The sequence below is a fragment of the Hippopotamus amphibius genome, chromosome 4 (assembly GCF_030028045.1).
Source record: "Hippopotamus amphibius kiboko isolate mHipAmp2 chromosome 4, mHipAmp2.hap2, whole genome shotgun sequence".
Lineage (NCBI taxonomy): Eukaryota > Metazoa > Chordata > Mammalia > Artiodactyla > Hippopotamidae > Hippopotamus > Hippopotamus amphibius.
This window is the reverse complement of record NC_080189.1, coordinates 151,342,033-151,366,799: the sequence shown is the minus strand read 5'-3', so window position 1 is coordinate 151,366,799 and position 24,767 is coordinate 151,342,033. Positions and strand designations below refer to the sequence as shown.

Below are 24,767 nucleotides of genomic sequence, written 5' to 3'. Positions count from 1 at the left end.
CCTCAAAAGAGCCTTTAAGATTAACCAGCTAGTCATTTCTACCCACCGGTGGCGTGTCATTTCATCACAAAGAGAGACAAGGACCCAAACTCCACCCCAGCCCTTAACCCCAGCCCTGTGGGACTCTGGTATCCTTCAAAGCACATGCACTGTCAGGCGCACCTCACCCCTCCACCCCTTCTCCACCGCCCCCCCCCCCAATCCCCCCAGGCCTCTCAAACCCAGCTGGAACAACTGGGTAGGGACTTACGGCCTAAGACCTTTCCCAGATCAAACCTGGGGTCAGTCAGCCCCTATGGGGGTGCTAAACGGAAAAGGCCCAAGTCCCTAATGGATTTCACAGCTGGCCAGGTCACGGCCTTAAACTGAAGAATTAGTCACAGCCTCTCACCCCCACCCCACACACTCTCAGGAAGATTTATCTCCAAAGGGTACCTTCCGAGGGTCACTCTTTAGGGACCCCATTGCCACAGCATGGCAACGTAAGCACACTTCAAAAGCACAGGAACTAAAGCATCTTTTCTACTTGGAGAAATTTTCTCTGGTTGCACACAACCATCTGCCTGCAAACCAAGCTCATGTTTCCAAAGCAGTGCCCATGCCCAAATTCTCCTGGGGTTAAAAGAAAACATAATGGCTAAAAGCTAAAAATGTCCCAAGTGCTATAGACATAACAAGACCCTTTTATCTCATAACAACTCTATGAGGTCAGTACTATTATTATCCCCAACTTACAGATGCAGAAACTGAGACCACAGAACTGGCATGTGCTAGAGCCTGGATTTGAACTCAGGCATTCAGGCTTCAGTGTGCATGCTCTCCTGCCCCTGCCCGCTGCTGGCTGCCTCCCTGATGGATTTCACACCAGCTAGAACCGCAGCAAAGAATTAGTCACAGCCCTGGATGCCAAGGCTTTCCCTCAGCATAAGCCATGGGGGACATATTAAGACTTAAAGGTCAGGGCTTTTAACATGACATTTCACTTATCCCACAAAGGCCAATGGAGGTAAAAACAATTGAGAATTACAATTCCTTAAAGCTATTTCTAGACCTCCTACTATGTGACCTTTGCCCTTTTACCCTTTTCTTGGAATAACATAGAAAAATACAGATTCCAGGTCAAAGGATTGCAGGTCATGGAGAAGGAAAGAAGCACGAGGGCACCAGGATCAGACTGAACTCCTTGGATGATAAGAGAAACCCTGCAGTGACCAGGAGACTTGGGATCACAAGGCTCTCTCTCCTGGGCAGGAGGACTCGCTGGAAAAGAACACAGAGACCCAGAAAGGGAGGGATGAAGAGCGAATGGGGCAGTGAGAGCAGACAAGGCAGAGTCCAAGTGGGACTGTTAGCAGACACCATTGGATAGAGAGGGAAAAGAGCCATCACACCCAATGTGAGTGCACAGTGGTCCTAAAAGCCGATCCAACCATTACTGTGTGTGTAGGTTAGGCTCCCACAGAGACAGCGGAAGCACCTGCCCACGTGCTCCTGGGCGGAGGCAGTCTTTCCTTTCTCTCCACGGAGCATCACCCCATGCGGTAAGATTCATCCCAAAGTCAAGATGAGAACTCAGGTCTTCAAACACATCTTGGAAGACACTGTCTGCAGGGGAAAGTGGGCGCTTAGAGAAGGTAATAGCAGCCAAACCCCAAGCCAGATGCCCACGTCCACCCCATTCTCTCACACTCATCTCCAGTTCCCTAAGTTTCCCTCCACAGTGACCTCTTCCATCTTTCAACACGAATCAATCCAGTCAGTCATCAGTCAGTGAGTCAGCCTTCTAGAAAACTCTGTATCTCCCACACCTGGGAAGCCCTCTTTGATAGGGGTCCGTAAGACCTCTCTGATGGGCCCAATACACTGCTCAGACAGGAGAGGACGGGAGATCCGTTTTTCTTTTCTTTTTTTTAATCTTTTCTAAATTTAAGTATAATCCACACCCTTACTCCACCCACACTCCTCCAGGTTATTGGCCCCACCTCCGGGGGACCTTCCGTGAACATCCCCAGGCAGGGAGGCAGGCAGGCTGCAGCAGGCCCCTTGGATTCTCAGCACAGCTGACCGGGGCCAAGTCCCACATCCTTCTCCTCCCCGCAAGGCCTCAGCACGGTGCCCCCGATCTGACCTGGCCTCCTGCCTCCAACAGAACAAAAAACGACCCTCCAAACCCCACCAGAGCCCCCACGTTCTATCTTCAGGCCTCTTGTCACGAGGGCAGTAGGACCCAGAAAGAACGGTCCCAGGGGGGCACTCACCTGGAACCTTCTGGAGGACCTCTGCTTCTCTGGTCCTGGGGACTCCCCAGGACTCAGCAACATTCCCTTCCGGCCACCCCTCAGGGGCCAGCGGACTGAGACGGCAGGAGATGGGGAGGAGGCTGTGCGGGCCGGCGCCCTGGAGACGCCCCAGAAAACATTTTGGTTCTGGGAGGCTGGGTCTGGGCGCGGAGGTGGCTGATGTAATCCTTTCACCTACCACCCTTCGCCCCACACCCGAGAGGCGGAAGGCCAACGTGCCACACCTGCTCTGGAGGTGGGCGGGAACCCAGCAAGGGGGCTCCCCCAAAGGCAACTGCTCCAAAGTCCAGCGGCCCCGGGGAGGGGAGGGGAGGACGCAGCGGGTACCCGCACGCGGGCCAAGCCCCTCCCTCCTCGGGGGCTGCACACGCGCGGCCCTCCTTCCCGACCTTCGCTCATCTCCCACCTGCCAACACCTGCTAGATATTCCCAAGGCTCTCCAAACTGGGGCCGCCGCGGGCCTCTGACCTTCCCAGAACAACCGCCCAACTGCACTGTCAGAATCTGCTCAGAGAGGGTCCCAGAAGGAAGTAACAGAGAACAAGCTACAGCTTTTCCAGACAAACAGGGCGGGAGCAATGTGAACGTCCACGGAGATCTCGCCCTGAGATTCTGAGCCCAGCTGTGTTCTGCGCGCGCGCACGCACAACTCCCCCGCTCCAGCTCAGCACCACCCCGGCCACACCGCGGCCCAGTGCAGTCCCCACAGAGGCAGGGCTCTCATGGGCCTGTTCCTCCGGCTGCCCGGGGCCAGCAGAGGGTGGGCAGAGCCAGGTAAGCTCCCTCCTCTGCCTACACCCTCGAGGCTCTCCTGAGGACCGCGAGGATCCCCGAGAGGGTCTGGCTCTCTGCCCCTCTCCCTCTTACCCTCCTGTCCCCCCCCCCCAGAGACTCAGGGGCCTAAGCACCCTAAGAGAGGAACGGGGAGGCTCCCTGGGGACTGTGTTCACTGTGGGCGACGTGACTGTCACAGAGGCTGTGCGAACAGTGTGACCAGGGTTTCTGGGCCACCTGAACCCAGGCCAGCTGGCTCAAATTCACTTCCCCTCATAAATCCCTTTTCCCCCCACCCAGGAAGAGCAGGGGGCCACCAAGTGTGGCTGAGTCAGCTGCCAGGAAGGAAAGACTCTGGTTGCCAACGGAGCCCTCCCACCTGAATTCTGGGAGGGCGTCTGGGCATACAGACTGAAGTCCAGAAAACTCCCTCGGCCTGGCCTTGGAAGGGAAGGAAAGCCCCTGGCATCTCGTTTCAGTGGGAGGACCACTCGCCCACACCTCACTGTCCCCACCACCCACAAGCTCAACATCTGCTCGTATTGCTTCTCAAGCCTGGCAGGTATCCCAGACATTGTCTCCCTACACACATGTGGTCACATCGTCTCCCTCAGAAAGGCCTTCCCAACCATCACCAACCCATCCAACACACGCACTGCTGCAGACTGAACAGTGCTTCTCCCCCAAGCATATCCACATGCTAATCCCTGGATATAAGGAGCTGATGCCTGTTACCTCATATGGCAAATGGGAGTTTGCGGATGTGATCAAGTTAAGGATCTGGAGATGGGAAAGATTCTCCTAGATTATATGGGTAGGTCTGATGGAATCCCAAGGGTCCTTCTGAGAGGGAGGTAGCAGGAATCAGAAGTTGATGTGACAGCAAGAGCCAAGGGACAGAGAGTGAGAGATGGGTAGATGCTAGGCTGCTGGCTTTTTGTAGATGGAGGAAAGGGACCACAAGTCAAAGGATCTAGGCAGCCTCAGGGAGCTGGAAGGGACAAGAAAACAAGTTTTCCCCTGGAGCCTCCAGAAGGAACATAGCCCTGCAGGCCCAGACTGACATCTGACCTCCAGAACTCTAAGATACTACATGTGTGCTTATTTTAAGCCACTACATGTGCAGAGTCTGCTCCAGCAGCTATGGGACACTGACACGCATGCACTTCTTTGAACTCTCATGAGCCTGAGTATCACATAAAGGACTGGTCCTTGGGGGTTCTTACGTGCAAACCCAGTGGGCTGGGCCTTCTTTCCCATACCCTTCTTTCACCCCCCAGAAGGCAATGCACACACTCGGTGCTCAATCAATTCCTGCAGGATTTTGCCTAGAGCATGTCACCACTCCCACAGTCAGGCGAAAGATAAAAAGTGGTCAAAGTCAAGACCTGAGCCAGTTCCTCTTAGTCTGATGAGTTTCCACGTTAGTCACTGCCAGCAAGTCTCCGATCCACCAAGAGGCAGGCAGGAGCGGTGACTGCTCATTCACCCCCGCAGCCCCGTGCTCAAGGCCCCAGACGAGGGGCTGGAGCGGGGGTAGAAGCCGCCCTGCCATGCCACATATGAAGCGACCAGCCCCAAGAACTGGGAGAAGGGGAAAGCGGCCAAGGGACCACTCTGGAGTTTAGAGAAGCGACTCCAATAAAATGGCCCTCCAAATATCCGAGGAAAAGCAGTCCACCAGGAGGTTTCACAGAAACACATGCTGAAGGTAAAGGAGAGCCATTACTGTTGATTAGAAATTGCTATCCCTCGCAGCCAGGGCAGGTCAACTTGCTCCCAGCACAACTTGTCACTAAGCAGGAAAACCACACACAATGTCCCCAGAAGATGAAGGAGCTAAAGACCATGCTAGAAACCAAAGACACCACCAGTGTTCTCAGAAGCCCACCCCTCTCGTGTCCAGGTCAAAAAGGCTCACAGGACCACCCTTTCTTATCAACAAAATTCAGGGACCCGGCCCTAAAAATTAGCCCTCTAGTTGCTCCCCTACACCCACCACAGAGGCTGCTTGTTTTGAGGCCTCTAGGCTTGAACCACACCTTCAAGAGTTGCAGCATTTACTATTGCATCAGGTTCAAAGGTGCTGGAGAATCTCAGCTGGAAGCAAGTGCGAACAGAGGGGTGCACTAGATCCAAGTCATCAGAAGAGAAGGAGAGAATAAGCGAGTACGTGAGCACGTGGGAGTCCACAGAGCACAGGTTAAATGCACTAAACGGATCCACAGGCTTTGGAGTCAGGCAGATGTGGTTTGAAGCCCAGCTCCTCCATTTACTGACTGTGTGTGGATTTGGACAGGTTACTTGACCTGACCAAGTTTTCAAGTTCCTCACCTGTAAAATGAGCACAGCAATACTACCAGCTTCACTGGTCTCCAAGATTGAGATGATACAAGTAGAGCAATTTGTACAACTGACACACAGTAAACCCCCCATAAATGGTAGCAATGAGGAGGGTGGATGAATTACTATTTATTCCACAATCACCGCAACAAGAGATTTTTCTGATGTGTGCCTAGAAAAGTTGACCCACATCTCAAAACAGTATTAAAGATATGGTTTAAACTGGGTGAACCAGCATGACCTAACCCTCCCCTCCCCTCCCCACTCTCACCCCGCCAATCATCCATCGTCTACCATCCCATCATAGATTCGGACCATGATCTCATAAGGGCAAATATAAAGCACTTCGGCTGGAAAGGAAAAACAGTCTGATATCTATGCCCCATGGAAGGCCAAACCAGAAGACAAAGTATGAATGAGTCAGAGTCCTCTGCTGGAGCAGGCAGGGCACATTCCTCAGGGTTCCACAGGGAGAGGTGTGCTCAGCTAGGAGATGGAGAGGAACAGAGCCATGGGGGACAACAGGCCTGAGCAGGAACAGAATTGAAGGTGACGTGAGGTAGCAAAAGCACAGGGAAGTGATCGGTAGAAAACATCCTTGACGCTGGTCTTTGGGTTTTAAAGAAAAACACAGTCCAACTCCAGGGTGGACCTATGGGAGAGCTGGGATGTAAGACAAAGATGCAAGGTACTGGGAAAAGCCCTGGTGTTTGCCCATTTCCTAAGTCACAGAGAGGAAAGGAGGTGGATGTGTATGAACAGCCCGGGACTCCAGCCAGCACAGCTCAAAACCAGTGCTAGCTCTGCTCCTAACTCGCTGGACGACAGGGAGCAGGGCAGTGAGCCATCTGTACCGCAGGGTCTACCCGCTCATTTCAGGATTAACACTACTGGCCCTTCCCAAGTCATAAGCTTCAGAATTCACCAGACAAGTATATTCAAGCAGCCACTTTGCACAATGACACTGTGGCAGCCTTGTGGGTGACACAAAGATGAATCACCCATGGAGCCCGCTCCCAAAGAGTTGAGGTTCTATCAGGAGAAATGAGACAAGCGCATCAATAACAAAAAGAAGCAGGGACTTCCCGGGTGGTCCAGTGGTTACAACTCACTGCAGGGGGTGCAGGTTTGATCCCTGGTTGGGGAACCAGATCCCACAACCCATGCGGTGCGCCAAAAAAAAGTAATAATAATGGTAATAATAATAATTTTTTAAAATAGTCATATCAACAGATTATCCACAAAGCAGTGCCTCACGTGCTGGTACGGAAGTACACATGAACTCTGTGACAGAAAACTGAGTAGCAAGTGCCCCCTGGGGGACCCGGGCAGCTTTAAGGGAGGTGACATTCTAGCTGAGTCTCGAATGATGAGTAAGCTTCTGCCAGGTGAAGAAGAGCTCTGAGGGCATCTGGTGCAAGGGTGTCAGCACGGGACATGGAGTCCCAAAAGTGCCCGGACCACACGAGGACCTGGGGCGTCTGGCAGCAAGGGGCCAGGCTGGAAGGCAGGCCGAGGACAGACTGAAGGAACCGGCGACAGCTCCATGGGGGCGGGCCACCAGGGCCAGGCCTAGAAGAACCACCACCGAGACTCGAGACTCCGGGAGACAAGGTGTGAGGAAGTACCCTAAAGAGGTACAAGCCGCCAGGTGGGGCTATGGCCTCAGGGGTCTATACAGCCAAAGTGTTCATGAAGAATCCAGAGGCTTAAGAAGGTGACTTGTTTACAGAAAGCTTCAAGGAGGAGAGAGAGAGAGGCCTGAGCATATGCTAGAAAGAAGAATGACACCTATCCCAACCCCTGTGAAGGGGGAAGAAACGAGGCCCTCGATACATGTGGAGATATGAACCCACACATACATGACATGCTCCTAAAAGCAGGGGGAGAATGCCACGTCTAGAAACTGAGATACCAGGGCTTAGCCGGAAGGGACTCTCCCACTGGGATTCCAGGAAAGCAGCTCCCAGCTGGCCTGGGGGAGCAGTCAGTGTACATCTCACCACCTGAGGGTTTTTCCCTTCCCCAAGCTCTCACTTCCCCTCCCCAAGCAAATTAGAATCAGGGAGCCTCCCCCAAACACACCTTGGTCTCCAATTCCAAGCAAGAGCGCCCAGACCCAGAAAAGCATGCAAACGTGCGCAGCCCCCTTTAGGAACTGCTGCCGCCAGGCAGGCACCCCGGTCCTCGGGCACAACAGCAAAAGAAGAGCTCCAACCGACACCCCCTCTTTGCCCCAGACGCTGACCATGGGCCTGGCACCTGACCCAGACAAGTTAGGAAAGTGGGTTTTCCGAGGCAGAGCTTATAGACTCACACAACAAGGTCAACTCTCAAAGGCAACCAGCCGTTTGGAGAGCAGAGGCTCCTGCACTACCCTGTCCCCCAGGGATCCCTACCCCACAGAGCCCAGGAGGGCCCCTCTCCACCCGCAGCACCTGTCCCCACCCCCTGCCTTCCCTACGAAGGGGCCTCAACCAGGGAGGCCCGAGAAACTCATCTAACCAGTTCCCAGGTGGGAGGAGAGCAGCTTTCTCCCTCAGCTGAGAGGTTACACAGACCAGACTTCAGACTGGGGGGGATGGGGGGGGGGGGGGTGCTGTCACCAAACCCCAGATTCTGGGACGAGCAGGTACACATGGCATGGAGTGGCTTGGCCCAGACAGCAGAGTCCTGCTTCTGGAAAAGGAAGGCCTTGATTCGGGGTTGCCCCATCTGCCCCGTGACCTCCCTGCTCCTGCAGCCCAGAGCGCTGCAAGTGGTAGGCACGTCCCTGGCCTGGTGGCGTCCACCAGGGACGAGACAAGGTGGGGGAGAACTGCCTTTCACCTGCCAGACCTGCCACCCCTTGATTTTATCCAAAATAGCCACCCGCTGTGAATTCTGGGAAAAGGAACCTTCAGGAAGAACTGGAAGGTTAACTCTGCTTTTCCCAGTGTGCGCCAGGTCCCTCTAGGAACAGCCGCCTTCTCTAATCATGCAACTGAGTGTTCAGAGATCAGAAGACCCTCCAAAGCCCCTCACAGAACTACTTGCAGTCACCACTAAGAGGAACACAGGACTATCTCGTTCTCATCTGGCCACGATGGAAGAAGCTAGGGCAGGATTTAAAAAGGACCAACTGTCCTACACCTGTCTTCCGTGTCTGAAGCTCCAAGGGAGAAGTTTATCTTTCGCCTCAAAGCCTGTGGCCGGCCAGGTTTCACGGGAGACTTTCCTGGTCGTGCCCCACTCGCACCCCCTGGCCTGGCCCAGCTGGGTACCTACCGCTTTCCTCAAAAGGGCTCCCATCCGAGCACCAAGAGGGCCGCGTGGGGCCAGGGAGCCGCATTCTCCCTAAGGCCCGGCAGCCGAGCAGTTAACAGGCTCGGGGCGAGCAGAGAGCTGCCACCAACAGCCTGGGGAATTAAAGCGCCCGCCGCCTCCTGCAAAACCTCTTCCATAAACGTCCTATTCAGAATCAGTAGCGCGTGTGGGTCATATTTTCTGCATTTCTTTCATTCCTGATTCCTGGGGGGCCCCTAACAGAGGAAATGGAGCTTCCCACCCCAACTCAGCAGGTCCCCCGCTGGGTGAAGACTCAGGTCACGGCCGGCAGGTGAGTGCCACCGGCCGCTGAGGACATGCAAAGATCTCCAGAATTAAAGTCAGGGGACACTAACTGCAGGAAGTCAAATACTGAAGACACTTGAACAAAGCCAGATCATTCAGCCGCACAACAATAACCCATTTATGTGGCTCCTCCCCCACCCAGGCCCTCAAAGGCTGAGGATTTAACCCTTACGACAGCCAGCGGGGAGGGGTGGCAGGCAGGGATTGGGGATTATTTCCCTGTTTTACAAATCAGGAAACTGAGGCACAAATGGCTCCCAAGATGCCGGAATGGAATAACATCAACTAGCGTTTTATGAGGGTGTAGCAGGCATTGTGCTAATAAACACATTCTCTATGAAGTCTCCTTACCATAACCATATGAGGCAGAGCTGTTTACTCACTCACCAAAAGCCCGGCAGCGAGGTAAGTGGGAAAGCCAGGGTTTGCCAGAATTCTGGCAAATGCTGGCAATGTTCGTCACCATTCCCCAACCCCAACATCAGTGGGGCCAAGAGATACAGCCAAAGACGGATGGAAAGGTGCCATCCCTAGCCCACCTCGTGGGAATGCCCGCAGGCACTTTGTGCCCTTTTACAAGTAACGCTATGCTCAGTACACGTTCCTACAGTGTGGGACGACCTCAGGAGGAGGCCAAAATGGAGTCACCTGGGAATTCATAACTTGCCCATAGGTGCCTCCAGAAACCACTTATGTGACAGCATGTGATCCAGGGGCCAGCACACTGGTTGCCTCCTCTACCACAAGCTCATAGCAGGAGCGCTCATCTGCACAGCTGACTCAGTGAGTGGGCAAGTGTCCTAACCTATTTTCTGTGTGTGCTGTCTTCTTAACTCAATCACAGGCTCCTAAAGGTAAGGACCAGATCTTCCCAGGGTTTTGTGCATTTTCTTCCCCCAGGGCTTCTGACACTCAGATCCCTACTACTGATTTTGGCAGCTGTGGGACTCATGCCAGAAGGCTGAAGCACACAGGATGGATGGTATTTTCTAGGTTCTTATAATGGGGGGAAAAGACATCTTCAGTGGAGGCCCAGAAAAAGATTTGGGGATGGAGAGGCACACTGTTCACCTCTTCTCTGCTGCCTGGTCAGACTCAGCCCAGCTGAAAGTTGCAGCATCAGGGCTCAGATGACTTCCATCTAAAATCAGGACTACTCGAACTCACTCATATTTATTTACAGTATAAACCACATGCCAGGTGCTAGGGACATAGCAGTGAATAAGACAAATGCTTACTGGGGACTTCCCTGGCAGTCCAGTAGTTAAGAGTCCAATGCAGGGGACACAGTTCGATCGCTGGTCAGGGAACTAGGATCCCACCTGCCACGTGGCGCAGCCAAAAATAAAAGACAAATTCTTACCATCATGGAGCTTACATTCCAATATGGAAGGTCACAAGAGGTAGACAAATAACTAATGTTTCTGAATAGTGATGTGTTATGAAAAAGATAAAACAGAGAAAAGAGAGTATGAATAAGAAAAAAAATCTAATTGTACATTTTAAATATATGCATTTATTGTATGTCAATTGTATTTCAATAAAAGCTCTTAAAAAAAGAAAAAAATCAAATTGTACACTTTAAATATATGCAAAAAAAAAAAAGACAGTATGACTGGGGCGTGGAGGCTGTTAGTTAGGGAGGCCTCGGAAGGCTCTGAAAAGGTGACACTTAGGCAGAGACCTATATGACAGGAAGCAGCCAGACATGCAAAGTTCCTCTGCCAATCTTTTCCTCTACCCCACCTCAGCCACCCACCCACCCACACATTTGATATGTCCTAAAACCTCATCATCACAGTAAGTGCAGACTTCCAAAATACCTTACTTTTAAGCATCCCATTCTGCAACCAATGAAGAGGAGCTCAGTATAAAAATTACAAACCACACAATAAAACAAACCATGACAAGAGTCAGAAGATGGAAAAAATTGGTACTGCAAAAGCTAGAAATAAAAGAAAAATCTGAAAAAAGACTGAAAAATTACTGAATGTAAACAAAATACAGTTGACCTTTGACCAACATGGGGCTTAGGGGCACTGACCCCCATGCAGTAGAAAATCCACATATAACTTTACCATCAGCCCTCTGTATCCACGGTTCCTCATCGGCAGATTGAACAAGCTGCAGATTGTGTAGTACTGTAGTACATATTTACTGGAAAAAAATCCACATATAAGTGGACCCACACAGTTCAAACCCAGATTTTTCAAGGGTGAATTGTATACAATATTGACATTTCAAATCCAATAGATGTGTTAAACAGAAAATTAAATACAGCTAAAGAAAGAATTAGTGGAATGGGAAAAAAAAACTGAGGAAATTATTCTGAAGTAGATGCAAACAGTAAGATAGAAAATTTAAACATTAAGAGACAGAGGTCCAGGGCTTCCTAGGTGGCACAGTGGTCGGGAGTCCACCTGCCAATGCAGGGGACACGGGTTCGATCCCTGCTCCAGGAGGATCCCACGTGCCGCAGAGCAACCGGGCCTGTGTGCCACAACTATTGAGCCTGTGCTCTAGAGCCCGTGAGCCACAACTATTGAGCCCATGTGCTGCAGATGCTGAGGCCCATGTGCCTAGAGTCCGTGCTCCACAACAGGAGAAGCCACGGCAATGAGGAGTCCGCGCACCACAACGAAGGGTCGCCCCAGCTCACCGCAACTAGGGAAAGCTCGCGCACAGCAAAAAAGACCCAACACAGCCAATAAAATAAATAAATAAATAAATTTATAAAAAAAAAAAAAAGAGAGAGAGAGACAGAGGTCCATAGAGTTCCACAGGAAGAAAAAGGAAAGAATAGGAGAGAAGCAGTTTTCAAAGATAGAATGTATATGAATTTTCCAGAACTGAACATACACATTTGTCCTCATATTGAAAGCACAGCTAAGTTAAATTTAAAAGAAGTCCACATTTAGACACATCATACAAAGTATAAATGCAGAACATCAAAGACAAAAAGGAACATCTTAAAGGATTATAAGGAAATACCATGAACAACTATATGCCAATGAACGAGATAACTTAGATGAAAGTCCTAGACAAATTCTTAGAATGACATAAACCAGTGACTGACTCAGGAAGAAACAAAATCTGAAGAGACCTGTTAACAAGTAAAGAGATTGAATTAATAATTTTTAAACTTCCAATAAAGAAAAGCCCAGGACTAAATGGTTTCACTGGCAAATTTACCAAACATTTAAAGAATTAATAGCAATTCTTCCCAAACTCCTCCAAAAAGCAGAGGAGGAAGGGACACTTCCCAACTCATTCTATGAGGCCTGATATCAAGACCAAACACGATAACACAAGAAAAATAAGCTACAGTCCAACATCCCTTATAAATATGGCTATAAAAATCCTCAACAAAATACTAACAGCAACATATAAAAAGGAGTGACCATGTGAATTTATCATCTGATCACCTCAATGGGCCCAGAAAAAACCTTTGACAAAATCTGACACCCTTCCATAATAAAAACACCACACAAACTAGGAATAGAAGGGAACACCCCCAGTCTTATAAAGAATACCTACAAAAGAACCCACAGGTACTTCATCTTAATGGAGAAAGAAGGAATGCTTTCCCCCTAACACTAGGAATAAGACAAGAATGTCTCCTCATGAACACTGTACTGACTGTACTGTATTCAACACTGTAGCCAGGAAAATTAGGCAAGAAAAAGAAATAAAAGACATTCAGATTGAAAAAGAAGTAAAACTATCTCTATTCATAAGCGACATGATTGTATATATAGAAAAATCCTAGGCATCCACTAACAAAAAGATTAGAACTAATGAAATAGTCCAGTAAGATAGCAGAATACAAGATCAATGCACAAAAATCAATTCTACTCCTATATACTAGTAGCACACAATCCAAAGATGCAATTAAGGGGAATTCCCTGGCAGTCCAGTGGTTGGGACCCCTCGCTTTCACTGACCCTAGTTCCCCAACCAGGGAGCAGGTTCAATCCCTGGTTTGGGACTAGGATCCTGCAAACTGCATAGCGCAGCCCCCTTCCCCCCAGAAAAATGCAATTAAGAAACAAAACAATTGCATTTATAATAGTAGCAAAAGGCATTAAAAACTTTGGAATATATTTAACAAAAGTAGTATAAGACTTGTATTCTGGAAACTACAAAACACTACTGAAAGAAACTAAAGACCGGAATAAATGGAAGGACATACCATATTCATGAATCAGAACACTTTAACATTCTTTAAGTTAGCAGTACTCACTAAACTGATCTACAGACTCAATCTGATCTCTTTTAAAATTCTAGCTGGCATTTTTGTAGAAACTGACAAGCTAATTCTACAATTTGTATGGAAAAGCAAGGCAGCCAGAACAGCTAAAATGATCTTGAAAAAGAACAAAGTTGGAAGACTCACAGTTCCCAATTTTAAAACTGACTACAGAGCTATAGTTACCCAGACTATACTGTACTGGCATAAAGACAGACAAATAGATTAATGCAATAGAATTGAGAGTACAAAAATAAAACCTCACATTTATAGTCACCTGATTTTCATTAAGAGTATCAAAACCATTCAATAGGAAAAGAATAGTCTTTTCAACAAATGGTGCTAGGACTACATATATATTCACATGCAAAAGAATGAATTTGGACATCTAGTTCATACCATATATAAAAATTAAGTCAAAATGGGTCATAGACCTAAATGTAAGAGCTAAAGCTATAAAACTCTTAGAAGAAAATATAGGGATAAATTTTTGTGAACTTGGACAAGCAATGGTTTCTTAGATACAACAGCAAATGCACAAGCAACAACAACAAAAATAGATTAAATTGGACTTCATCAAAATTTAAAATCTGTGTTTCAAAGGGCAGTACCAAGAAAATGAAAAGAAAGTAGACTAGATCATTTCACAATGTATACAAATACTGAACCATTAAGTTGTACACCTGAAACTAATGATGACATATCAATTACACCTTGATTTAAAAAAATTTTTTAAATTAAAAATTTTAAAAGAGAGAAAGTAAAAAGACAAATCACAGAATGGGAGAAAGTATTTGTAAATCTGATAACAGACTTGTATCCAGATTGTATAAAGAACACTTACAACTCAACAATAAAAAAAAACAAATAACCCAATTTTAAAATGGGCAAAAAGTTGAATAGATATTTCTCCCAAAAAGATACGCAAATAGCCAATAAGCACAAGAAAAAATGCTCAATGTCATTATTCATTGGGGAAATGCAAATCAAGACCACAATTAAATCTACTTCATACTCACTCTAGGATGGCTAAAATCAAAACCATGTTCAATAACAAGTATTGGTGAGGATGAGGAGAAATTAGAACCCTTGTACATTGCTGTTAAGAATGTAAAATAGTGTAGCCTATTTGGAAAACAGTTTAGCAATTCCTCAAAAAGTTCACTTGTAAACAATCATCTCACAGTAGGTCATACAGAAACTAGGAGATCTATATGCTGAGTACAGAAAGTTGTACACAACTGTTCACAGCAGCCTTATTTATATTACCAAAAAGTGGAAACAGCTCAAATGTCCATCAGCTGATGAATGGGTAGACAAAAGGTACTATACCCATACAATGGAATATTATTTGGCAATAAAAAAGAATGAAGAATAGATAACATGCCACAACAAGGATGACTCTTGAAAACATTACATTAAATGAAAAAGGCTAGTCAACAGAGCTATATATTGTACGAACTCATTTATGTAAAATGTCTAGAATAGGCAAATCTAGAGAGATAAAAGTAGATTAGTGATTGCCTGGGGCCAGGGCATGGGGGAAGTGGGAAATGATCGCTAAAGGTACAGGGCTTCTTTTAGGGAAGCAACCTAAATGCCCATCAAGAGATGAATGGATAAAGAAGATGTGGCACATATATACAATGGAATATTACTCAGCCATAAAAAGGAATGAAACTGAGTTATTTGTAGTGAGGTGGATGGACCTAGAGTCTGTCATACAGAGTGAAGTAAGCCAGAAAGAGAAAAACAAATATCATATGTTAATGAATATATATGGAATCTAAAAAGATGGTACTGATGAACCCAGTGGCAGGGCAAGAATAAAGACGCAGATGTAGAGAACGGACTTGAGGGGGTGGGGCTGGGACAACGTGAGAGAACAGCATTGACATATATACACTACCAAATGTAAAATAGATAGCTAGTGGGAATTTGCTCATAACAGGGAGATCAACTGTGGTGCTTTGTGATGACTTAGAGGGGTGGGATAGGGAGGGTGGGAGGGAGGCTCAAGAGGGAGGGGATATGGGGATATATGTGTAAATAAATTGATTCACTTTGTTGTACAGCAGAAACTGGCACAACAGTGTAAAGCAATTATACTCCAATAAAGATCTGAAGGAAAAAAGAAAAAAAAAAAAAAAAAGATTAAATAGTGAAGGGAATTCCCTGAGTGGTTAGAACTCCAAGTTCTCACTGCCAAGGGCCCAGGTTCGATCCCTGGCCAGGGAACTAGGATCCCACAAGCCAAGCAGTGGGGCCCAAAACAAACAAACAAAAACCAAACCAAACAAAAAAACAAAATTAGATAGTGGGGATGGTTGCACACTGTGAATATATACTAAAAAACCACTGTACGTGAGTGAATTTTAAGATATGTGAAATATATCTCAAAATTATCAATCAATCAAATCTTAAAAGTAACAAGTCAGCAGGAAAAGTATAGACTGTCCAATAATTAGTACTGGAAAAATAGGCTATTCCTCTGGAAAAAATAAAATCAGTTCCATCTTACAAGGTTGGGTGGTTCTCAAACTTGGCTGGACATAAAACTCACCTGGGCCATTTCAACACCATACCTGGGCCCCACCCTGAGATATTTTAATTTTATTGGTCTGATCTGAAATGAGGCGCAGACAATAGTACTTTTCTTACAAGCTCCCCATGAGGCTTTAATAAGTAGCCAGAGTTGAGAACTATTGTCATATGAAGAAAACACATTCCAGGTGAATCTACAGTGTAAGTGTGGAAGCAAAACTTAAAAAGAAAATAGACCTAATGTGTTTCTGTAAAATCAGAGTGGGAAAAGATTTCTTGAACAAGACACAGAAAGTATGAACAAAAGACTGGCAAATCCGACAACATTAAAATTAAAACTTCCCTATGAAAAATGACAGTGATAAGGTTAAGACAATCCAGAGCTACGTGCAATGAATACAACCTACAAAAGATTATTTATCATTTAACATATGTAAATATGTGTGTGTGTGTATATGTATTTTTTTTAAAACTCCTAAAAATCAACAACAGAGACAATGGCAATGAAAACTCTGAAAAAGTGCCAAGGACGTCTAACTTGTCACAGAGTGGGGAGCTGGGAGCAAGGGGACAGAGGTTGAGACTTGTCACCATATTACCTTTCATGGTTTGAATCATGTGGATGCATTACCTGGTTAAAAATTATTTTTTTAACATAAAGGGCAAAGCCTCACAGAATAGTAAACATGGCTAGCCAATAAACATGAAAAGCGCTCGTCCCTGTCTTTAATCAAAAGCACTAATTTAAAAAACCAATTTATAAAATAATTTTGAGATACCATTTTACATCTACTAGATCACAAGAGACAATCCCAGTGTTACTGAAATAGGGGCTCTCATGTTTCTGGTAAGAATATATACTGGTTACAAATCACTCGGGGACATTATTTGGTCATATGTTGAAAAGCACGACGTATAACCCAGTAATCCCACCCCTGACATACATGGCAGAGAAGAATGGCACATGGATGATAAACACAGTATTACTTATAGTGGTGAGAAAATGGAATCAACCTAAATGTCTGTCCATAAGGGAACTGTAATATACAATAGAAACAAAAACAGTTCAACACATAAACTAGATTTAAATATTTCAACATGGATAAATCTAGACAATGACGTTCATTCAACATGACGTTACACGTGTTGAAATTAAAACAACACACCACTATAAATTACTTACAGACAATAGTAAAAAGTATGAAAACATTCACAGAACTGATAAACACCATATTCAGGAGAATGTTACTTCTGGGGAGGGAGGGAAGAGAAAGTTTCAGTTGCATTCCCTCTCTACAATAAATGAGAGAAGTAAATAGAATAAAATTACCATTGGCCAGATCTGGATGGAGGGAACAGGGGGGCAGGGGTTCCTACGCAGGGGCGGGCCCGCCACCTTGGAGACGGACTGGAACAACCAGCCTGGAGACTGCACAGCACAGCATCTTTCAGCAGCATCCAGAACCAAAACAAAGGAACAAAAGCTCCTGATGGAAAGAGGCCTGGGGTTTTTGAAATCGCAGCTCCTCCCTATCATTTTCTGGCCTCAGAAAGTGTTGTGTGGCACCCAGGTAGGTGCTTAGAATGTAAATGTAGTAAGGGCATTCCTGTTTCCACTGAGGCGGGCGCCCTTTGGGATAACTGGCAGTCTGCTCTGGGCCCATCCTGGCTCCACAGTAACACAGTAAAAGCTCCACTAGCCGGAGCCCCTGCAGAGAGAGCTGTCCAAAAGCCACGTTTTCAAGAGCATGCCGTTTCCAAACAGTCTGGGGTAGAGCTCAGAGCAAGTGCTCCACAGTCATTTCGAAGTTTAAACTTCATCCCTGCTAAGCCTTAGCTGAGAGATCCCAGAAAAGTTACCTACCTTGTGTGGGTGGACTCAGTTTCCTTGTCTGTAGTTGAGGGTACCACCACCTAATGTTGAGAGGACTAGTGATATTACCTAAGAGTCAACACTTTTAAAAAGTTTAGTCAATCTGACTGGGACATCTAAAAACACGTTACACACTTCCTTCCCTGCCTTCCTAAACAGACAAGGGAACATTATTCAACCTTTTCTTGATGACTCAGGGTCACAATTACCAGCAAAGCATCAATTATCAAAATGATGATCCCCCCAAGGCCCAAGGTGTGCCGAGCCATTCCCCCTAAATAAATGACCCCCAGCTCTTATGCTCATGCTTGCTTTCCATAGTCTTCATCTCTGTCCACTCTTACTGTCAATTCTCCGCTGCACTGTGGTCATTTTTCCTCCCTACACCGATCTCTTTACATTCTTTCCTTTGCGGCTTCCTTTCAGTTGTGGGCTTGGAAATAGGATGACACAACTCCTATATAAAAGTCAAACAGGGTCTGAGGGAGCTGGTGTGGGAAAACATGCTTGCTGCATAATATGTCCTGAATAGAGAGGTGTTATGGGATATTATAGGATATTACAGGACATATTATGGGATGAACTATATTCAAGACTATAAGCACATCCCATGGACCCAACATGCATGGGGGCAAACTCTCAGCAGGCCCAGGAGGATGGGTCCCAGTGACCCCAGGCACCCTTTCACTTGTCCAGGCTGGAGGAACAGAGCTGCCTGCACCTGTGCCAGAGCAGCTGCCCACAGGTTCAACTTCTCACAGCCTTATACTCTGTCCTAGACAGTTTCAGACACGATTAGAACATTTGTGAAGAGCATGAAAATTTCCCTAATTCCTAAAGTTTCATCACACAGTAGGGTTTTACTTATTCAACAAATATTTATTGGAATCCTACTATGCAGCAAGCCCTGAGGATGGAGCGATACACAGGATAGAGGCCACAGGAATACTGGTTCTCTTTTCCTTTCACTAAACACTTGCCACCTATTGGTCAAGAACCTCTGATTTATATGCACACATGGGTACACATGCAAACACATGCACACACAGTCTTGTGGCCTGGGAAGTAAAGGATATGACTTTTTAAGAGCTTCCAGGACCTGTAGAACCCACCTTTCCTCCTGAGATCCCGTTACCATAGTGAAAATAGACTTCACTCCTGTAGCATCCCTCCCTCCATTCTCAGGCAAACTCCAGCAACACTCAGAGCATCTCCAAGTCCCCTCAAACTCTATTTCCCAAAAGGCTACCTGCGCAGTTACCACTGTGCCCATTAGAACCGCACTCAGGTCCTGTGGTCGGCCCCAGAGTCCGCTCAGCATGAAAGAGTTTGAGAGTCCTTAAAAATTCATTCCTTGAGCTTAAGCCAGGAGGGCTCCCTCCCTAAAGTCTCTCTCCCTAAAGGCTCTCTCCCTAAAGAGAACTGTAAAAAGCCTCATTCTCCCTTGGCTGGCATTCCCAGATGGCAACAGCCCCCCCAGGGCTAGACTTGACCCCCACCACTGCCTTCTTCCTCTAACTCCACGGAACAAAAACTGGAGCAGATGAGATCAGTGAGCCCAGACTGCCCTCAGGATGGGACCCCAGCACAAGCTCATCACACCCTATTGATTCCACTTTACACTGTTCTCCATGCTATGTGGGAACAAAGGTGGCTCAAGCTGAGTCCCTGCCTTCAGAGAGCTGCTAATCAAAATAACAATAGAGCAGTGGGACTTCCCTGGTGGATCAGTGGATAAGACTCTGTGCTCCCAATGCAGGGGGTCCAGGTTCCATCCCTGGTCAGGGAACTAGATCCCACATGCATTTTGCAACTAAGAGTTCGCATGACACAGCTAAGGAGCTGGCGAGCCGCAACCAAGGAGTCTGCCTGCTGCAACTAAGACCCGGTACAACCAAAATAAATAAATTAATAAAAAAAAAAAAAAAAAACAGAGCAGAGACCCTGTTAACAAGGCCAGCCTTTATCCCAGACAGCCAATACCCAGAGGAGCTGCCAGCGTCTCTGGATGTACTTCCTTCTGATCACAAGTTAGTTGACCCTGCCCAGTTTTCATTCTGCTCTGACTTGAGGTCACCCAACATCATAAAAATGCATGTGGCAGTTTAGGGCCCTCCCAACCACTTCCTCTGAAGCCATACTGTATCTAGCTTTACCCGGCCTCCAGGCACCAACTGACGCGCCCGGAAAGCTCCTCACCACAGGGCCTGCTGGGCTGTCCCGCGCGTGCAACACGGCTCTCAGAGGGAGCGGTCAGGCAGATGACCACCTCCCCGGGCCCCGCCCTCCACCGCCCATCCCTGCTTCCTGAGCCAGGGCCGGCCCCCAGGAAACCACTTACCGCAGCTTTTGACAGCAGGCTTTGAGATCAGGCCCCTCCCTTTGAGGTCCTGGTTCCAGCTGAGAGGGGAAGAGATGCCTCAGATTGGCTGGGTGGAAGCAGTGCAGAGCTCAGCAGAGTCCAGCTAGACTCTGAGCGCTCAGTGTTTTCATTCTGTTATTCAAAATTCTGGTCCATGGTGGACACTTTTCGAAACTTTTTCTGGGGCTGCCTCTGAGCCTCCATCAGAATCCCCTTGCACCTCTGCAGGCTCTCCCAAAACAGCTCCCCCCACCATCCCCCCGGCTTTCCCCTGCCCCTCCCTCATTTTCACCATCCCCTCTCTGAGCGTAATTTATCTACAGGACGTTGGGGCTTCCTAGGTGGCGCAGTGGTTAAGAATCCGCCTGCCAATGCAGAGGTCACAGGTTCGATCCCAGCTCCAGGAAGATCCCACATGCCGCGGAGCAACTAAGCCCGTGTGCCAAAAAAAAAGCTATATCTACAGGACGCTGGGGGCTGGGCAGATAGCCTTGCCAGCTGTGAGGCAGAGTAGAGAGGCCAGGGATGAAGGTGTGATTCATCAGGGCTTGTTGGAAGCAAGGGGAATTCCAGAGCAAGGGAGGGTCAGGGCTGCCCCCAGTTCACCCTGTCAGCAGGGGAAGCAGCATATACACCTGGGAGGCCCACATCCTCAACCCCGTGGAATCTAGGACAGAATAGAAAAGTCTCACCAACTACAAGTTTGCACTAACTAGGATTTCTATTTTCAGCTGCCTCTAATTCCCCACTTGCCTAATACTTGAAACGGAAAGCTTTTCATGTAGCAATGGCATTAAATATCTTGGGCTACCCCTGCAAAATTTGGTTGGAGAAATAACAAAGTAAAAGACTATCACTTATTGATGACCTCTGCAGGCTCTGCTAAGCCTTTAACACACCTTAGCTCATTGTTCAGTCTCACAAAACCATATGTGGTAGGTATGATGACTAACTCCACCTTACAGGTGAGAAACACAGGCTCAAAGGAGTTTAGCACCTCAGGGCTAGTAAGCTGTCAAGCCCCGCAGTGAGTTGCTTGAACTGGGTTTCAAGAAAAGGAAACCAGAGAGGAAGGGAAACTCCTCCTTCAGGCATTATCAAATAGCCCTTCCTCAGGATGCCTCCAGGCCACCCCATCTAAAACACCATCTCACCCCCTCCATGACAATTCACATCCGCCTTCCCTATCACATTGCTCTGCTTATCATTAACTTGCTTTCCACTATCTATCTTGCTTATTGACAGCTTTCCCGACTAGATGTCACCTCCATGAGGTCAAAGACTGTCATATATTTTGTTCACTGCTGTGTCCCCTGCGTCCAGCATTCATATACAGTAGATGCCAAAAAACCATTGAATGAATGAATAAATCCTTTAAAATAGAAGTGGGAGTGTAGGAAGAAAAAGAGGATGATCCACTCAAGGAAAGAAAGACAAGAAAAGATGCTGAGAGAATCTGGCCAGGGGCAAGCCGGGGGCTCCAGATGGGACCTACGAGAGGAAATGAAGGTTTGCTGGATCCCCTGTAGACTCCAGTAAAGCCTTCCTGCTGGCAGTAGTGATTTCCAGCTGCCAGGGCCCCGTCCTGAGGATTTCTGCTGGGGAGGGCGGGCTTGCAACCCGAAAACAAAGGCCTATGCACATGCAGCTGGCCAGAAAGGCAGGGCTGAGCAGCAGCCTGGGCCAGAGGGGCAGCCTGGGATGGGGAGGGGGGTATATGCGGCGCTGAAGACAGCCCTCAGTGCAGCTGCAAAGGCAGCACTCTCCCAATGCCCAGGGTCCCCTCAACCATCAACACAACAGGGAACAGCTACATGGCTTCCCGATTAACCCTCCAGAGTCAGTGCTCAGCCTGGGCTTGCAGCAACCCCCAGGCTTGGAACCAGAGCCCTCACAAGGTTCTGAGAGGAGAGTGGAGGTGAAGGGGCAAGCCATACATCTGGAACACGGTTCCTTTTTCCCTCCTGCCCCAGTCATCCCTCAGGCCATGGCCTTTGGCCACCTCCAGGGTAAACACCGTGACCCTGGGATAGCTGCGGATTGGGTAAGGCATATGTTTACCCTGGAGCTGAGATATTACAGGCCAGGGGTATAAATGTCCACCGTTGGCTCCTGGTATCTACCGTCTCCTTGTGGCACACATGGGACGTACCCAGTAGACTGTAAAGCTCTGGAGGGCCCCTCCTAGCCACAGTGAGCCCTTTATTTTGCGTAGGAGTTTATGTAGCACTTTCCATGTACCTGGCTCCCTTTGATCCTACCACAGCCTCTGTGAGGAAAAGCAGGCAAGTCCCCCACTCTACTCATGTGGAAACTGAGTCAGAAAAACATATGTGACTTGCTCAGGTCATGTTGGGAAAAGCATGGATCCGACCATGAGGAAATCTGCGTTTTGGTCCCAGTTTGGCCACCAGGAGCCGGGCTCCAATCCCCTCACAACTCTAGGCTCTGCTGCCTTCATGTGTAAGTGGCACAGGCACATCTGAGGTGCCTTCCAGCCCAAATGACTCCAGCAACCTTTGATGCCATACAGTAGAGCCAGGACTAAAACTCAGGCAAAATCCTGTGCTGGGCTCCCACGCCCGTGCCCTTCCCACTCTCTGATGTGCCACTTCTAATAAAAGGCAGTAGAAAAGCCCAAGGCAGCTCTTAAGCAAAACCACTTCCTCTGCTTCTAGGACTTGGTTTACCCCACAGCCACTCCCTGTCCCATCCCCAGAGCGAGATATTCAGGGATCTAAGGGGTTGCCCAGCCTTCTGGGAAGGGAGTGGGGGGCAGCAGAGGCAGAGGAGTATTAACAGCAGGAGATGAGATGAGGCATCCCAGGACGACAGGGAAGAGAGTGAGTAACAGAGGGAAGGGGTACACCATGTATGAGTTCTCCCTCCCTAGGTTTTCTGCTGGAAACGGTTAGGGGGAAGTCACTCCCCGCTACATCACTCAGGATTCCATTCCCAGTCCAGCAAAGAAGAGGCTAGAAAGGCACTTTCCTTAAGGGAGGCCGGCAGTGTGCCCAGTGGGGAGCCCTCGGGGCTGTCATTACTGTCCCTGCTTATTATTTCTTGAGCAAGGTCGGTGTGACCAGGCTGCGTGCAGAGGCAGGGCTGAGGAGACTCTGGGAACCCCCAGTCCAGGGTTCCCCGTGGGGTGATGCAGTCCGGATCGCCTCCTGGGAGCCCGAGAACAGAAGACAGGCCAGTGACTTCGAGGGTGAAACTCTTACAGTGGCCACTATAACACCGCCCCACCCCAGGCCACACCCCTCCAGCCTCTCACCATTACATTTCCCACTCCGTTCTTCCTTTTGTTTTCAAAAGCAGCTCCAAAGAGTAAAAGTAGCTACCTAAAAACGTACTGAAATGTTCAAGTTTGCACGCCTTCTCCTAACTTTCCAAACTAAAGGGCTGCCAATAGGGAGAAGAACATCAACCAAACCGATTTCGGGAGTGGGCGAGGGCGAGGTGGACAGAGGCAGGCAGTGGCTTCTGTGCTTTTGGCTCCCGACACCCCATTTCTGGCACCCACTCTAATCCCTCCAGGACACGAACTGAGATTCCCAGAGCGAGTACCGTGTGACACCAACCCGGAACAGGCTGCTGGCGCCTCTAGGCTCCCGGGACCCGAGGCTCGATTCCTCCCCCAGAAGAGTCCACCCCGCCCGGACCCACAGTCCGAGGCAAGGACCAGCCCTCGGGCAACCGAGCGCGCAGTGGGCGCCGGTGGGCGCAGCCTCGCGGGCTTCCCGGGTTTCAAACTGAGCCCCTTGGAGTCACCGGGCGCATTCGCTCCTTACGTTTCCAGGGTGGGGCTAAAGGACAGAATATGTCTCCTTGCCAGAACCTCCCGCGCTCCAGCCCTCGGCCTAGAGGGTCGCCCTGGAGGAGCCCACGCGGCCCCGGGTCCCCCTCTGCCGCCCGGAGTCCTCACTCCACGGGGCGGGGGGGGTGGAGCGGGTGCCCGACTTCAAAACCACTCAGGGCACTGCCGCACGGCCCGCTGCGCTGGCAGAGGGCGCGGGGAGAACCGAGGGACACTCACCGAGCAGTGGCCGCCCCGCCGGGTCCGGGACGCAAGGCGCGCGAAGCCACCCAGGTGCCGCCGCAACGCGGGCGCGAGTTTGAAAGTCGCTGCGGGAAGGGGCCGAGGCTGCCGGCCGCTCCCGCCCACCGCCAGCCCCTTGGCGGCCGGGGCGCGGCCAGCTGCGAGCACGGCCCCCGGGGACCCCGGCCCGCGCGCGCCTTCCCAGCGCCCGGCAGGAAGTCGGGGCCGAGCCGAGCGGGAGCAACCGCGGGAGGGGGCGGGGGAGGCAGGGAGGGCGGGCCAGGAATTTTTCCAGGGGGTGGAGACTCGCGCCCGCGGCTGGAATCCCGCGATTGGCGGCTCGGCTGGGGACGCAGGAAGCTTCGCGGCGCTGCAAGCGGGAACCCGGGGTAAAGGCTCCGGCGGTGGCGGCGGAGCTCGCGCGCCGCTAATGATTAACACCGCAAGTGGGGGCGAGCGCGCGGCCCCGGCGGTGTCCTCCCGGCCGAAGGCCAGCCGCCCGTGAGCAACCCGAATGCGCTAAGACACAAAGACGCACGTGGGGGGGAGGGCGAGGCGGGTCACCCCGGTGTCACAGACCTGATATCACCGCCTCCTAAGAGGTCACCGGACGGCCAAAACAGCCCCCACTGTACGGACAGGAAAGGGGACTCCCAAGTGAGTCCTTA

At 49.2% G+C, this 24,767-nt stretch overlaps 1 protein-coding gene across 12 annotated transcripts in view; it reads right to left on the bottom strand.

The window, feature by feature from the left end:
• The window catches only part of PLEKHG3 (pleckstrin homology and RhoGEF domain containing G3), a 48,432-nt gene extending 24,081 nt beyond the window's left edge, over nucleotides 1–24,351 (bottom strand). For 3 of the 12 annotated variants that reach the window (XM_057733726.1, XM_057733719.1, XM_057733720.1), the window contains exons 1-2: nucleotides 2,259–2,344; nucleotides 1,478–1,605 (exon numbers count right to left, since the gene is read on the bottom strand). In XM_057733726.1, coding sequence (XP_057589709.1) covers nucleotides 1,478–1,552 — 75 coding nt within the window. In that variant the 5' untranslated portion in view covers nucleotides 1,553–1,605; nucleotides 2,259–2,344. Of the gene's footprint in view, nucleotides 1–1,477; nucleotides 1,606–2,258; nucleotides 2,348–20,036; nucleotides 20,096–24,096 lie in introns of those variants that run through there. The other 9 variants (XM_057733729.1, XM_057733727.1, XM_057733725.1 and 6 more) reach the window with 8 other exon arrangements.
• Nucleotides 24,352–24,767: the final 416 nt, after the last annotated feature.